Source organism: Gekko japonicus, unplaced genomic scaffold, assembly GCF_001447785.1.
Source record: "Gekko japonicus isolate JY-2015 unplaced genomic scaffold, Gekko_japonicus_V1.1 scaffold105, whole genome shotgun sequence".
NCBI classification, from domain to species: Eukaryota; Metazoa; Chordata; class Lepidosauria; order Squamata; family Gekkonidae; genus Gekko; species Gekko japonicus.
Window position 1 is genome coordinate 1,215,467 of NW_015167532.1, and position 16,997 is coordinate 1,232,463.

At 46.9% G+C, this 16,997-nt stretch overlaps 1 protein-coding gene across 1 annotated transcript in view; it reads left to right on the top strand.

Moving 5' to 3' along the window:
• DPP6 (dipeptidyl-peptidase 6) overlaps window positions 1-16,997 on the top strand; it is a 308,399-nt gene that overhangs the window by 231,535 nt on the left and 59,867 nt on the right. Inside the window, exons 13-15 of the mRNA XM_015413434.1 lie at window positions 8,751-8,858; window positions 11,750-11,841; window positions 14,613-14,660. Coding sequence (XP_015268920.1) covers window positions 8,751-8,858; window positions 11,750-11,841; window positions 14,613-14,660 — 248 coding nt within the window. The remainder of the gene's footprint in view (window positions 1-8,750; window positions 8,859-11,749; window positions 11,842-14,612; window positions 14,661-16,997) is intronic.

Sequence of the window (16,997 nt, forward strand, 5' to 3'; positions counted from 1 at the left end):
CTAAGAGCCACTGATGGACCTCTGCTCCATAGGTTTATCCAATTCCCTCTTGAAGCCATCCATGCTTGTAGCCGCCGCCACCACCTGTGGCAGTGGAAGCCGGTAGCATAAGGCTGCATGACGCTGTGACTGCACATAAATGGCTCCGCAAAAAGAAGCAGAGGAAAAGCCAGTTCAGAGTCTTCATTCGAGCTCAGCAATCGGTCTTCGCATGCCTACGTGCCGCAGGTGCATAAGGATTGCAATTTAGGATTACATGCCAAGATTGCGCATGGAAAAAGAAATAGACAAAGGGACCCTGATTTATTGGGGTGATCTTTTCCCCCCTTCTTACTTTAATTTTACATTCCTGCCCAGCTATATTCCTGTGTGCTTTAGGAAAGCCACAATAGATTATATAAAGAAGCAGTCTGGTCCTGCCAAACATTAAAAATCTCCCTCCTCTCTTGGCTGATTCCCAGTCTCAGGGCATGGCTCGTGGTCCTCTCGCTTTCTTAATATGCACTGCGAACCGCAATTTTTCTTCTTTTATCCACCAAGATTAGCCAAGAACAGTCGCCTTTTTAAGCACTTGTATTTGTGTTCCACACTGCGGCTTTGCAATTTCAATTTAGGAGCACTGGAAAAAAAGCCTAGCGAGTGCAGAATTGCTTAAGCTTTTTGTTTACGCTTGACTTTCTTTCTTCTTCACGCTTTTTGTCATGCCCTTCCTCCAAGCAGCGACATGATGTCCTCCTGCCCGCTGTGTACCCACAACAATCCTGTGAAGTAGGCTGGCTTGAGAGAGAATGATTGGCACAAGGTCACCCAGCAAGTATTGTGTCAGAAAGAGGATTTAAGCCCGGATCTTAAAGCTCTTAGTCCAGCACTCTAACCTTTCACCCTATGGGCACCAGGAACCTGTAGGTGAAAGCAGGGGAGAGTTTTCACATGCTTGTGGTTTAAAAACCTGAATCTCTTCTTCTTGAAAGGAAGTGCACTCCTGGAACACAGTACTGGTTAAAACAGATTAGGCAGATCAGCAGCTATTAAACGTATCTGGTTTTGTATTACATGAAGAAGAATTCTGGTACTGCCAGACATATTTTTTGAATTACATTATTTTTAGGCAACCTTTCTTACTGATACTCAAGGTGGATTACACAGTTTAAATCAGTGCAATCAATAGGATGACGCATCTAATAAGCAATGTATCAGGACTAAGAATTGCAGCACTCTGAAACACGGGCGTAATCTCAACAATTCATAAGTGTTAAATACAGCATGTCAAATAATGCAGGGTGTGGTGTTACATTGGTAGAAAGGCTGTGCCAGTCTGCTGTGATGTAGCCCTATTTCTTTTATAAAAATGCCTGCCTGAGCAATCCTGTTTTACATAGAATCATAGAATCCCAGAGTTGGAAGGGGCCATACAGGCCACCTAGTCCAACCCCCTGCTCAATGCAGGATCAGCCTAGAGCATCCCTGGCAAGGATTTAACCAGCCACTGTTTCAAGACTGCCAGTGAAGGGGAGCCCACCACCTCCCTGGGCAGCTGATCCCACTGTTACACAACTCTGTAAAAAGTTTTTCCCAAGATCCAGCTGCTACCTTCCCGTCCTTAATTTAAACCCATTCTTGCGAGTCCTCTCCTCTGCTGCCAAGAGGAACCGCTCCCTGCCCTCCTCTAAATGACAGCCCTTCAAATACTTCAAGAGAGCAGTCACGTCCCCCCTCAACCTCCTCTTCTCCAGACTGAACATTCCCAAGTCCCTCCGCCTTTCCTCATAGGGCTTGGATTCTCCAGGCTCCCTTCGATCATCCTCGTTTGCCCTCCCCTGCGCCTGCTCCATTCTGTCCACATCCCTTTTGAAGTAATGCCTGGAGAGTTAGAGCCTTCCTGACCTCCTCAGGCAGGCTGTTTCACACGGTGGGGGCCACCACAGAGAAGGCATTTGTATGGGCAGTTGTTGATATCACCCATCTGCAGGGTGGCACCTACAGAAGGGCCTGCTCAGATGAATGAAATTGTCCCAGCAGGACACAGGTGGAGAGGTGGCCTTGCAGCTATGAGGATCCAAGGTCATGAAGGGCTTTGTACGTCATAGTGAATGCCTTGAATGCTTAGTAACCAACGAGCAGCCAAAGGAGTGAGTGTAGAATGGAGGTCACATGCATGCTGTGCCTGGCTCCTGGAAAACCCTGTCCCTTCTCTTGCCTAATTTGCACACCATGGCAGGCAGACACCATAAATCAATGCCAGAATCTGTTCAAATATCTTACCTTTGAAACCCCCTCACTTGGCAGTGAAACAGTGGCTAGGATAAGGAGCCGTGGTCCAGAAGGCCTTCCCAGTTCAAATCTCAGCTCTGCCTCAAATTCACCAAGCAGTCCACTCTTTTTCTGCCCCCACCTCAGCCACCTGCAACATTGGATAATAATATCTACCTACTAGGAGTGTGCATTTGGTTTATCTGACCCCCCCCCCAAAAAAAAACCCTCATAAAACCTTACCAGTATTCTGGGGGTATTTTTTCAGCCATATATCAGCCAGGATATTTATCCGGCTATCCGATATGGCCGAGCTCGAAAAATCCTGATAATATTCGGGATTTTTCGGAGACACTAGATAGCTGGTATCAAAGGGCATTTAAAGGGATTGTAGTCCCTTTAAACACTTCCCGGGTGAAGCCGCAGCCACAGCTTGCGAAAGGCACTTAAATTATTGTTTCCTTTAATTGCCTTTTCCCCTCCATTGGAAACAAATGGGGGCATCTTCTTCTGGGGACCATAGAATTGGACCCCCAGCAACAGCCTAAATCATTGCCAGCGAAAAGGAAGCAATACAGCAAATGTGATGCTTCTACCTCAAAAAACAGCCTCCACAGAGCCCCAGATACCCCCAGATTGATTCTCCATTATACCCTATGGGGACCATTGACTATAATGGTTCCTATAGGGTATAATGGAGCTGGAAAAAATGGCAATCCTGAATATTTACTGAATCCAAATACCATACCAGTATTGGGATTCGGTTATATCAGGAAATACCAATATTTTTCGGGTTCAATATGCCTGAACCCGAAAAGTGCCGGGGGGAGAGGGAGGTGTTGTACACCCCTACTACCTACCTTACAGGGCTGGCAGTATGACAAGATTACATAATGCACCTTGAATCCTGACAGCTACATAAATGCTGCCCTGACCTGCATGGCCCAGCCTAGCCTGATCTGACCAGATCTCGGAAGCTAAGCAGGGTCATCCCTGGTTAGTACATGGATGGGAGACCACCAAGGGAGTCCAGGGTCATGAGGTAGGCAGTGGCAAACCACCTCTGAATTTCTCTTGCCTTGAAAACCCTACAAGATCGCTAAGTCGGCTGTGACTTGATGCCACTTTACACTGCACACATAAATGCCAAGTATTGTTAGCTGTATAGATAGAAATACAGGGGGATTTATAAATACCACAAAACTACATCAGAAAGGAGACTGGCATTTTTGTTAGCTTGCTGGGAAATCTACCAGCCAGCTGTTTTCATAAATTGTGACATGAGCTTGGCCACTTCACAGGGGCCGGTGAGTGCAACCCACTGAGATGTCTGCTTGCAGAAAACCCACGGCAATGAACGGGAGGTGGACAAGAACATCATGCTGACCAGTGTTCCCTCTAAGCTGAGTGAGTGTGAGCTAGCTCAGTTTTTTCAGCCTCCGGCTCACGCATTGTTGTCTCCACTCAGGAAGGAGGGCTCCAGAGCAAACTTAATTTATGCAGCAGCCAAATTGCCCGCTCACAACTTGAATGCCAGCGGCTCACAAAGGAGAATTCTGGCTCACAAGACCTCGCAGCTTAGAGGGAACATTGATGCTGACCCGAACTAGAGACCCTACTGCATTTAACCGCTGGTTGGTTGGAGCGCCCTCTAAGCCCCCTCCCCCCATAAAGGGTGTTCTGGGTGTCAGAGGGCTGTTTGTTCTCCATGCTTTTTGATTTGGGCAGCGTCCAATGATTTGACTCCCTTTTTGCTGGCAATGATTTAGGCCAGGGGTGGCCAAACTGTGGCTTGGGAGCCACATGCGGCTCTTTCACACATATTGTGCAGCTCCCGGCAGGGCAGCTGGGGAAGCAAAGGGAAGACATCCTTTTTCACCCTCCCTCCGTCCCCCCTCTCTCCCATCTATTTGCTCTCTTGGTTCTTTCTTTCTCTCTCTCTCTCTCTCTCTCTCTCTCTCTCTCTCTCTCTCTCTCTCTCTCTCTCTTTCCACCTCTTTCATTCTTTCTTTCCACCTCTCTCTCTCTCTCTTTCTCTTAGACAAATAAATATCATTAGCAAACAAATACCATTGAACAAATAAATATCAGTATCAGTATCTGTTTTTACCCCTTCTGTTCTTATTTTTGGCAGTCTCATTTAATGTTAATAAAAAAGCAAATTTGCATATTTTTAAATAAAAATGCATGGGTAATATTTGTTCATGTCTTGTGGCTCTCAAACATCTGATGTTTATTCTATTTGGCTCTTACGTTGAGGAAGTTTGGCCACCCCTGATTTAGGCTGTTGCTTACCGGGACCATCTTTGCTAGTCGGGACATGGAGTACAAAAAGTTGCGTAGGGCTCAGTTTGGTTGGGCCACCTTCCATTCCACGTTACGAGCCCTTGGGAGAGGATTTCAAAGGGCTAAAGAGACTGCGGCGCCTGCCCCCACAATCCGCGGCTTCTCTTCAGTAATGCGATTCATGCCGTGTAATTTTCAGTAAAGCTGAGAGAATGAGAATCATTAGCGGACTCGTCACACCGTGACAACATGAATTAGGGAGACTTAAACGCAGAGTTATCTTGAAACCCATGCAATGAAGATCCTTTCTGACAATGCCAGCTGCAGCTGGAGCTTGCAGAGAATTGGAGAGGCAGGAGGTGCTATTTTTGTGGCGGATGGTGGTGGAGTCAGACTGGGGATAGAGGAGGTTGGGCTGTCTGTCATTGCTGGTATGGCACAGTGGCTAAGGAGAGGGACTGAACTCACAGGTTCCATTCTCGCCTGAGCCACGCACTCACTTTGGGGGGCTTAGTTAGACTGACGGTGTAATCCTGAACGGCATTATACCCTTCTAAGTCAGTGTGCTTAGAAGGAAGGTGGGAGTTCTGTAGCAGGGGGTCTTTTATTAGTCAGGGGCTTTGGGCCAAGCCATCTGACTGAGGAGTGGAGCAGAATGGTAGGTGACAGCGGCAGGTGGAAGGCAATTAAGGCAGGTGTGCTAGACAGAAAAGGATGGTGACCAATCAGAGTAAGGAGGCCGGGAGCAAAGTGAAGAGCAGTAACATTGTGTGCAGGAAGTGCCGCCCAGTCTCAGCAAATTTATGGCGACCCTGTAGGCTTTTCAAGGCAAGAGGCAATAGAGGAGATTTGCCAATGCCTGGCTCTGCATAGCAACCCTGGGCTTCCTGGGCTGTCTCCCATCCAAATACTAAGCAGGGCCGACCCTGCTTCGCTTCCGAGATCAGGACAGCCTGGGCCATCCACGTCAGAGCTGTAACATTTCTTGAGTCCAAAGACAGGCCTGGGGCCCTAACCTGGGTAGCCCAGGCAAGCCCGATCTTGTCAGATCTTGGAAGCTAAGCAGGGTCGACTCTGGCAAGTGCTTGGAGAGAAGGCGGGGGCAGGCTTTATTCAGCCACCTCTCTGAATATCACCCAGGCCCCCAGTAGGGGTCAGTCACCAGAGGTCGCCATGACTTCCAGGTGCACACACACTTGCACGCATGCACATATGAAAAAAGGAGAAAAAACAGACAGGCCTGGGGTTATGTATTTATTTAAAACATTTGTCTGTGGCATTTCCCACCAACTTAGGGTTCCCAGGGAAATAAACAGCAAAGCAATGAAAAAATACATACATACATACATACATATAATATTTAAAAGCCATTAAATAAGACGTATAAACACAGAGATATATGTTTGTATTTCTCACAATATAAGAACTTGTGGGCACTCAATGAAATTGCTGAGCAGTCGGGTTACAACGGATAAAAGGAAGTACTTCTTCACCCAAAGAGTGTTTAACACATGGAATTCACTACCATGGAGGTGGTGGCGGTTACAAGCATGGATAGCTTCAAGGGGGAATTGGTTAAACATATGGAGCAGAGGTCCATCAGCGGCTATTAGCCACAAGGTATAGACAGGAACTCTCAGGCTGGGGAAAGTGATGCTCTGTATTCTTGGTGCTTGGGGGGGCAGTGGGAGGGCTTCTAGTGTCCTGGCCCCACTGCTGGACCTCCTGATGGCACCTGGTATTTTTGGCCACTGTGTGACAGAGTGTTGGACTGGATGGGCCATTGGCCTGACCCAACATTGGCTTCTCTTATGTTCTTATGAATAGGAAGGAAGGCCAATGAGAGTTAGTGAGGGAATGCACAGTGCGAAAACAAAACAGAAGTCTTAACCACTGGCAAAAGACACTGGTAGAGGGAAACAGATTAACCTTCCTAAGGAAGGAGTTTCAGAGCTTGGGGGCCATGTCCAAGAAGGCCCTTTCTCGAGTTGCTACCCGTCTAGCTTCAGATGGCAGGGGTACCTGAAGCAGGGCCTCCGGAGATGACCAGAGTGATTGGGTAGGCATGTATGGTGGTAGGCAGCTCTTACAGTATGCTGGCCCCATGGCTCATAGAGTTTTAAAGGTCAATATCAGCACTTTGAATTGGGTGGAACAAGACTGATGTGATATGATCCCTGTGACCCGTTCATGTCAGTTTATTAATTTGTTTATTTGTTTAGATTTATAGCCCACCCTCCCCCTGCTCCGCGGAGCTCGTGGCAGGTCACAACAATAGTTAGCAATGGTAATTCCCAACAATCCAAACAGTTAAAACGTAATTACAAATGTAGAACCTATAATAAGCCAGATGGCAGTCAGCATCATTAATAAAGATTCCAGAAGAAAACTACCTGTATGAATGCTCAGTAAGTTAGGTCCTGGCCATGGAGGCAGACCTCAATTAGCAGCACATGATAAAGGACATCAGGCAGAGCAGGGGAGGCCAATGTGGTTGGACAGCCGCCACCTCAACCGTAGGCCTGGCAGAACAACTCCATTTTACAGGCCCTGTAGAACTGTAACAAGGAGCTGCGGTGGCTCAAGTGGTTAAGATGCTGAACTGCAGGCTGTGGAAGGTCAGTAGTACAGCAGTTCGAGACCTGAGTATGCCGCATGACGGAGTGAGCTCCCGTCTCTAGTTCCAGCTCCTGCCAACCTAGCAGTTTGAAAGCAAGAAATTGCAAGGAGATAAATAGGTACCACTTCGGTGGGAAGGTAACAGCGTTCCGCGCGCCTTGGTGTTTAGTCATGCCGGCCACATGACGACGGAAACGTCTTCGGACAGGGCTGGCTCTTCGGCTTTGAAACGGAGATGAGCACCGCAACCCTAGAGTCGGACTCGACTGGCTTTCGAGCAAGGGAACCTTTACCTTTTAGAACTGTAACAAGGCTCGCAGGGCCCTGATCTCACTCTGGAGAGTGTTCCACCAGGCCGGAGCCAGCGTCAAAAGGGCTCCAGCTCTGGTTGAGGCTAAGCGGATATCCTTTGGGCTGGGGACCACCAGCAGATGTTGATCCGCGGAGTGTGACACTTTGTGGGGGGGGCATACTGGGAGAGACGATCCTGCAGATTTGTTGGTCCCAGACCGCACAGGGCTCTGAAGGTTAATACCATCACCTTGAACTTGATCCAATACTCAACTGGGAGCCAATGCAGCTGACAGGGCACTGGTTGTATATGTGCTCTTTGGAGAGTCCTTATCAGCAATGCTCCCTCTAAGCTTGTGAGCAGAAATTCTACTGTGTGAGCTACTGGCACCAAAGTTGTGAGCAAGCAATTTGGCTACTGCATAAAGTAGTTTGCTCTGGAGCCATCCTTCCTGAGGTGAGACAAAAATGTGTGAGCCGGAGGCTAAAAAACTGTGCGCCAGCTCACACTAAATCAGCTTAGAGGGAACACTGCTTGTCAGGACACGCATAGCTGCATGTTGAACCAGCTGAAGTTTCTGGATCAATTCTATGGGCAATCCCACATAGACCGAGTTCTGGCTGCAGCATTTGGTACCAACGGTAGCTTCCCAACGCTCTTTCAAGGGCGGCCCCACGTAGAGTGCGCTGCAGTCATCTAATGTAGACATTACCAGGGGATCCACAACAGTGGCAAGATCTTTCAACCAGGAAGGACTGAAGCTGGTGAAAGGTGCTCCTGACCTCCACCTCCACCTGTTTATCGAAGAGGAGCCCTGGGTCCAGCATCACCCCTAAGCTACAAACCTGTTCCTTTAGGAGCAGGGCAACTCCATCCGGAACAGGAGCCACCCCAATTCCTGGGTCACCGCCACCCCTGGAAGCACCTCCATTTTGTTGAGATTAACTTTCAGTTTGTTGGTCATCATCCATCCCAGGGTACCAATTCATGGTTTCCATGGCCAACCGGGAATTGGCTCAAAACATGAGACAGAGCTGAGTGTCATTTGCATATTGGTGGCAACCTCAGCCCGAATCTCCATTTGACCCCTCCCAATGGCTTCATATAGATTTTAAAAAGCATAGGGAACTCGATGGAAAAAACCTGCCATGGTTCCTTGCAACCGTACTCCTAGAAGGTCCCTGATTGGAGTCCTGGGGTGACCCTGCCAGAAGACAGGAACTCCCATCGCTGCTGTCACGAGTGGTTTATTTTTCAAAGCTCCTGTACTTAACATTCACCTCCGTTGGCTTGTCACTCACAGAACGAAGAGCCTGTCTTCTCCAAAGATGGCAAGAAGTTCTTCTTTGTCCGAGCGTATCCTCAGGGAGGGCGAGGCAGCTTCTATCACATTTCTATGTCGTCTTCTCAGGTGAGACAAACCTGTACTTCTTCTGTTGAGTATATGGGTGAGCGGTGATAAACACACACTGATGTTTTGATTAGAGAGCACCATTGTCTCTAGCAGGGGTCATTTCCTGTGGGAGCGCACAGGAGTGGAGCTCCGGCAGTAAGGAGCCCAGGGGGCGGGCACATGCAATAAGCCCTGCCCCCTGCTCCCAGCAGCCCTCAGTCAGGCCACAAGGAGCAAGAAGCAGCCAGGTAAGTTGCAGAGTGCTCCCCCTCAGGCTGCCTTCAGGTACAAGCTCCCCCTCCTCTGTTAGGGCAGATCCCGTCTTCCCCCCCCAATAGGTAGCAATCCAAAACAGTCCAGTGGAGCCTGAGCGGTGGGTGTTGCCTTCTGACACACTTCCGGTGATGTCAGGGTGTGTGGCACATGCATATAAGTTATGCTAATGAGTTTGCTAATGAGCTCCTGTACCTCTTTTTCTACAAAATGACCCCTGATCTCTAGAGGTATCTCACATCCAGAGTAGTGCTAGGAAATGCCACTCTGGTTAAGATCTAGAGATCGAGTTTTACTTTTTCGTGCATCAGGTCAAAAATGGGAAGACAAAGCCGTGCCCCCCTTGATAAACTGGCAAGATAAACTCTGGGAGCATTTCCTTCAGGGAAAATCTCCTCACCAAAGGCTGCCATTACCATGGAATCTCGACGACAAACATGTCAAAAAGTTTGGTTCCCTGTGGTCAGTTATTTAGCCGAAGGGCCGGGGGGGTTGTTCCAAATAACCGTTCTTATCAGGATCTCCTGTATTTCTGATGCCTCAATATTCATTTTAGAGGTCTTAGTTGGGTGTATTGTATTTATGTTGGAAACTATTTTTAAAATAGGTCTAATTTACCTATGTTCAGTGAGCAGAGCCCCACTCTCGGCTGAGTGAGGCTGTCCTTCCTAAGGATATGAAAGGGGTGGAGATGCAAGATGCCTCACTGTTCCATCCCAGTTCATTGTTCATGTGTACTTCGAATGGGCCAATGAAGCAGTGTCTGATTCTGATCAGCAGAGAGTGCTGCATATTTCTTTAAATCAGATTTTCACCGCAGGTGACCCACCAAGCTGAAATGGAGCTTGACAGGCGTGTATTTTAACCAGTATAGCAAGAAAAACACCTGCTTGGTCAGATTTTGCAGGTAAAGGCGACTGAGCATGCTCACTTACAACAGAGCACGCTCAGTAACAACGATTGACACCCTTTGCCTCTCTGTTGTCCGCAACTGGCGTCAGGTTTAACCACTATTTAGAAACTATGTTCAAAACAAGTTCTAAATTAATAGAAAGAGGCCAAGGGGTTGTGTAACGTGTTGATTTACACTGAAGCACAGCAAAAACTAGTCATTGTGGAGAGTAGTAGCTCTTACTGTGAAAAATCTGCGGTGCTGCAAAATAGCTCCAGAGCTGGGAAGAATAGAGCATGTTTATAGCTATGTTTCTGCTGACTATCAAGAAGTCTCAGAAAATGCCACAATGAGCTGCGTGCTGGACAGCTCCCTTACTCCTTCTTTTTTTGGTAGCAGGGAATAATATTTGCCAAGCCCCAGGGCTTTTCCACATGGGTCTCTCCCCCCCCCCATCATTTCTAGCCCCATACTGCTTCAGTTTACCTCTTGATTTCTGCATGCATTTTTGTGCCTTTAGTTTTCTCTGCTCACCCCACCCCAGGTTTTTCCCTGCTCTTTTGAAACCACTTTTACCCCAATGTTTTTCTGGAAGCCGATTTTAAGTTGGCTTTTTCCTAACATGCAATGTTTCTGTCAGTTTTCTTTGTCTCACCAACCTCCAGCCCACTTTTCAGCTTTCATTTATTAAAAAGTAAGTCTCTGGTGCCTTCCTCTGTGGAGATATGTTTTTTCCCTTATATCTCCAAGAGGGAAAGGGACAAAGACTTAATTAAAAAAAAGAAAAAGAAAGCTGGGAATTCAGAGAACCTACGTAAACTATCATTACATCACTAGAGTGTTATACTGATATTTTAGGGCTATTTTTTTAAAAAAATAAGGGGGGGATCTGAAACCACCAGTAACAATATTAATGATGACCAGTGTTCCCTCTAAGCTGAGTTAGTGTGAGCTAGCTCACAGTTTTTTTTAGCCTCTGGCTCACACATTTTTGTCTTAGCTCAGGAAGGACGACTCCAAAGCAAACCAATTTATGCAGCAGCCAAATCACTTGCTCACAACATCAATGCCAGTAGCTCCCAAAGTAGTTTTTTTTTGCTCACAAGACTCCACAGCTTAGAGGGAGCATTGATGAGGACATCAGCCATGTACAGAAGAAAATAAACCAACCCCTCAACTGTAAAAATAGACAGGGGCAGATGTGCAGAAGAACCCTGCCCAAACCAATTCCTGTGCTTATGGATCAACTCCCAAGAAAATCAGGAGCAACTCGAGTATGCAGAAAAGGTCCCAGGTGGGCTGCATTCATCTTCGCCATTTGCAGGTTGTGTAGGCCTGCTCTGCTTATTGTGGGGAGGGGAACAGGATCACCTCCTCTAGTTTCTAGGTGAGAGACGCAGCCTAGGATGAGTTTTGAAGGTCAACTCATCTCCGTTTGTTGTGGCTTGGCAACCGGGGTGTGTGTGTGGAGTAAAAGCAGGTTCCACGTCTTGCCATCCGGACACTGACAAAGATGTTTGAGAACTCCTGGGATATAGTTATCTGAAGCATGTATTTGGCTCCATTTGCGCAGTCAGCTTATCCTGTCAGGACTAGAAGGAATAATAAATTAACATCTTGTTTTGTAACACACTGGGGTAGAGAAACCTGTTCCAAAGACGATAAAGCATAGTGATGTGACTAATCAGAACGTCCCTGCCGCATCCTTTTTGAAATGCCGTCTTTTTCTCTCTTGCCTCGGCAGCCCAACAGCAGCAGCGATAAGTTGCAGAGCGTCACGTCTGGCGACTGGGATGTGACCAAGATTTTGGGATACGATGAAAAGAGGCATAAAGTGTAAGTGGGGAAGCGCAGTGGCTCACTTGGAAGAGTCTCTGTTTTACATGCAGAAGGTCCCTGGTTCAATCCCCGGCATCTCCAGTTAAAAGGACCAGGGGGTAGGTGATGTGAAAGACCTCTGCCTGAGAGCCTGTTGAGCAGCTGCCAGTCTGAGTAGGCAATACTGACTTTGATGGCCCAAGGGTCTGACTCAGTTTAAGGCAGCTTCATGTGTTCATGTGTTCGGGTACATTTAAAACCTGCCTAGGAAGGGTCCAGCTTTTTGAAGGTTAGTGATAGCCTTGTCTGCCATTGATCATACTTGATTCAGAGTCGGAAACTGGTTTCGTGGCCCACTGAGACCAAGGAGATCTGCACTCAGATAGCCTTGGACTGCTTGGCTGTGTCTCACCCTGCCTCTCCCATCAGGGAAATGGGGGTGGGTTACAGGATTATTGGAAGACACAGCTGTCAAATGTTTTACACTGTTGGGAATCCATTAGGATTAGGTAGAATACTCTGGAGTAACTTGAGGACTGTGACTCAAGACTGTTTTGGACATACCTGCTGGGCCTTCACTTGATGGTGATCACATTATATAACACAAGTTTATACCGGGAGCAATCCTAAACAGGCCTACTCAGAAGTAGGGCAAATTTGTATTTGGTGGGGCTGAAGTTCTCAGTGCAGGAAGAAAAGCCAGAATTCTGAGGATTATGACTCAGCTGTTGTGGAATCAAGCCTTTTAAATTCAAAGCATAGAGGCTTCTGCAAACCTTAGCCCCAGAGTGTGACGATAGCAGTCTCTTCTCTCTCTGAGCCAGTTTGGTGTAGTGGTTAAGTGTGTGGACTCTAATCTGGGAGAACCAGGTTTGATTCCCCACTCCTCCACTTGCAGCTGCTGGATGACCTTGGGCAAGCCATAGTTCGGACAAGAGCTGTCCTTGAAAGGGCAGTTTTTGAAAGAGCTCTCTCAGCCCTACCTACCTCACAGGGTGTCTGTTGTGGGGAAGGGAAGGGAAAGGAGTTTGTAAGCGGCTCTGAGACTCCAAGTGAAGGGTGGGGTATAAATCCAAACTACTACTACTACTACTCCACTTCATCTTCTTCTTCTTCTTCTTCTTCTCAAGCTGTCTATTCTACATAGGTGTTCTTAACCATTTCACCAAGAGAAAGCTGTTACCAGGATAGAGCTCTAAACTGCAAGCTGCCAACCACTTTGCAGTTCTCAGCTGCTGCAAGTTAATCACTTCTGCCAGTCTAAGAACCAATTCTGAGAACTGTTACGCCAAATGCTTTATCTACAGCAAATGGTTAACTATAATTTTAACGTGAGGTGGTATAGAAGATAGGGGTCGTAGAGAAAAGGGTGGCTAGCAAAGACCTAAGGTTTGGGTCTTTACTTTTATAGTGAAACCTCCAGGTGGGTCCATGCTTTACGTGACATCTCGTCTCTGCAGTAGTGGGGGAATCTTCTTCTCTGAGTTGTTGTTTTCTGCTAACAAAGGCTACCATGTGCTTCTTCTTCCCATGATCCTTTGAGCTGAATGTGTGCAAGCTACATTAACATAAAATGCAGGCAGGCTTTTCCTATGTGAACTCTGTCTCACAGTAGGTGATTCAAACAGCTTTCTTTGGCTCATGGCATACAAGTGTGTGCACAGTCCATTTATTGTGTGTGTATAAATTCATAAATAAGTTCATTTCTCAACAGAACAAACCGGCAGGTGGGGGTGATGACTTCTATAGTCAAGAAAGCTAACACTTAAGCAGAAAAACTCTCTTAAAGGAGACCAGTTTCTTGACACAGAATTAGAAGGGATCCTAGAAGTTACCAAATCCAACCCCCTTGCTCAGTGCAGGAAGTAGTCAAGTACAGCACCCCACTCTGCTTAAAGGAGTGCACACCTTTAAAAAAATAATTGAAAAAAAGCATTTACAGGAGAAGTTCTTGGTGGGGCTGTGCCTTTAAGAAAAGAGGTGGAGCCCCCAAAAGCCCAACCCTATGTTATTCATTGGGGCTTACTCCCAGAAAAGTGACTTTTGGATTGCAGCCATAAACTTGTAGATTTTCATTTGTAAATAATATGGAGGATTTTTCATATCTAAAGTCAATGTTCTCTTTTCGAGGGGGCGGAGGATGGAGCTCCAGACAGTGCCCATGGAATTTCTGGAACTTTTGGGTGCATTTCGGCTCACCCTGAGTTTTTATAAAAGACCTATTGGACTCTACAGTGGATCACTCTTTTCCTATTGCTCTTGAATGAATGAGATTCTTTAGTAGTTTGCAAACCTCAGTTAGAATGTAAGCAGCTAATTCTGCATATTTAACTGCATGCAACTAACAATTTCCATATCATTTTGACAAACATATCAGATGTTCAGCTGCAGTTCATGAACGCACTGCGATTTCTTTGACAGCTGCTATAAAAAAAGTGAAGGATCTTAGTCAGAAGGATCTTCATAAATAATATGCAGATGTGCAAACCACAAGCCGTGGAAAATGTAATTTTTTGTAAAGCTCAATTTTATATCCTTGTTTCTGATTCTTTCTCCATCATGGTCTCAAAATTATAATTTACAGTAATTTGAGATAGAGTCTTTCTGAGAAAACGACTGGGACAGTCAACATTTAACTTGGAGACCAACATTTAACTTGGGGCTTTAGATGAGCAGAGAGAGCTATGTATAACCTGTAGACTTGCTGCCTCTATTTTATGTTAATGATCATTCTATAGAGGTAAATAATCCTGAAGCTGTAATGATATTACGTGTGCATTCTATTCCAGCTATTTCCTCAGCACAGAAGAATTGCCAAGAAACCGACATTTATACAGGTATGAATTATTCTGTCTGAAAAGGCAATTTTTAGATTACTTCCCTGAAAGAGACCATTGCTGAATCTTCTCACAACCGAGCTGATTCACTGCAAAGTAAGCCCAAATTGAATAGACACAATAATGTCACAGAAGTGGATGAGGACTTGACAATCAGCTTCCAAAGCTTTGTGATTGTTTTCTTTTAGAGAGCACTGCCAGTCTAATAGGAAATGGAGAGTTTTTTTAAAAAAAAAGAGAGAGGAAAAAATGCATTATAAAGTTGTTCAAAATGACAAGGATCCATCCATTTAGCGATCACTTTGCTGCCTTTAGAGAAATTCCGCAGCCTCTTCACCACCAAATTCTAGGTGAAGCAAATTCACGGAAGGGTTTTTGTACTCGGGAGGGGTTGCAGGCCACACTCTCCTGGGTGGAACAAGAGAGCTGGCTGCCAAGATGAGAATGCAGGGAACCATCACCAGGACCAGGACAGGGCGAGAGAGGTGAGCAGCCAAAAAAAGAAGCCAAAAGCCAGTGGACTGATTGGTTCCCAGGACCCATGTGGTTGGAGGCAGGCTGACTGTAACAGTCAGGGCTCTTTTTGTAGAAAAAGCCCAGCAGGAACTCATTAGCATAATAGGCCACACCCAACAGCAGAAACTCATTAGCACATTAGTCCACACCCCCATGTTACCAGAAGTGTGCTCATCCAGCCACACCCACCTTTTGCTTCTTATTCTCTTTACCTTGTTTGTTGTCAAAACCCAGGGCCTTTCTTGGAGCAGGAACTCCTTTGCATGTTAGGCCACACACCCCTAATGTAGCCAATCCTAATGAGTATCTGCTGTTGGGTGTGGCCTATTATGCTAATGCGTTCCTGCTGGGCGTGGCCAACTTGGGAGCCAGCCAGAACTCCGTTCCTGTGCGTTCCTGCCCAAAAATAGCCCTGGTAACAGCCACTATTAGTGGAGAGGGTGTTCCTGTATGGTTAAGAGGGGTAGGGAGGAGGGGCAGACTGAGTGGAGACAGGGGGGGCAGTTCTGGATGTTAGAGAGGGCTGTAAGGGCCTGGGCAGGCGAAGCTTGGGGTGGACGGGGGAGACGGAGAGATTGGGACATCCAGGATGAGGGGGGAGTGAAGAGAACTACCCTCCTGATCCCCAAGTTCAATGGGCAAAAGGGCAAGACCTGTAAGAGGAAACTGAACAAAGAGGGTCAATCATTCCTCAAGTGGTGGTGCAGTTATTTGAGGAAGGAGGGCCTCATGGTACTATGATCACAGCCACCCAGTCTGTTTGCGCTCCCCTACTCTGCACCTGGTTGTGGTGTGACTCAACAGTGCCCACAGGTTTCCAGTTGTCTTTCAGCCGCCTTTGCTACAAAACAACCTGATCCAGTCCTGTGCTTCAGATTACGGAAGCAAGACTCAAAGCTTTTATTTTTACCAGTTCCTTGGCTAAAAATAACAACTGACAACCTCCATATTCAGAGATTTCCTGCTCCTGAGGGCTACCCGAGACGGGATGGGGAGGGATGTGTGTGCCTATATGTTCCATGTTGTGAAGTGGGAACTGGAGGCTCTGGTTTTTTGGGTTTTTTGTAAAAAGGGCTTGTGGGTAAGGGGAGCGGGACCCCTGCCTCCTCCCCTTTCTCACTTCACTGTACTCTGTTGCTTTCAAGCATTTGTCTTCCAGCTTGACCCACTCCCAGTATCAAAGCCAGGCTGCAAGATAAATGCTTCCAGCAAAGAAGTACAAGAAGGTAAGGAGGGGGGTGGGGCAGGGTTTGGCTCCCCTCGCCCATTCACTTATTATCTGCTCATTAACCCCACCTTCCATAATACACAAGGTGGATTTTTGAATGATGAGCACCGTGTGCATAGGATAAGCAGAGAGTAGTTATTTCCCTGGCATGCTTGCAAGGTTGCCAGAGGGAATCTGTTTCCACCTGAGGACTAAATGGAGCTCGGTGCAAAGCAAGGCGATTTACACCCTGTTCTGACGTTCATGGTTGTGCCAGTGTGACAGGTGCAGTGGTTTGATGCGGTGATTGATGTACCTAATTTCAGTGCTGCACTCTGGTCATGAAGTGTGGCCTGGACTCAGGGCTATTTTTGGGCAGGAACGCACAGGAACGGAGTTCCGGCTGGCTCCTGAGTTGGCCACGCCCAGCAGGAACTCATTAGCATAATAGGCCACACCCAACAGCAGAAACTCATTAGGATTAGCTACATTAGGGGTGTGTGGCCTAACATGCAAAGGAGTTCCTGCTACAAAAAAAGCCCTGTGTTTTGACAACAAACAAGGTAAACAGAATAAGAAGCAAAAGGTGGGTGTGGCTGGATGACCACACTTCT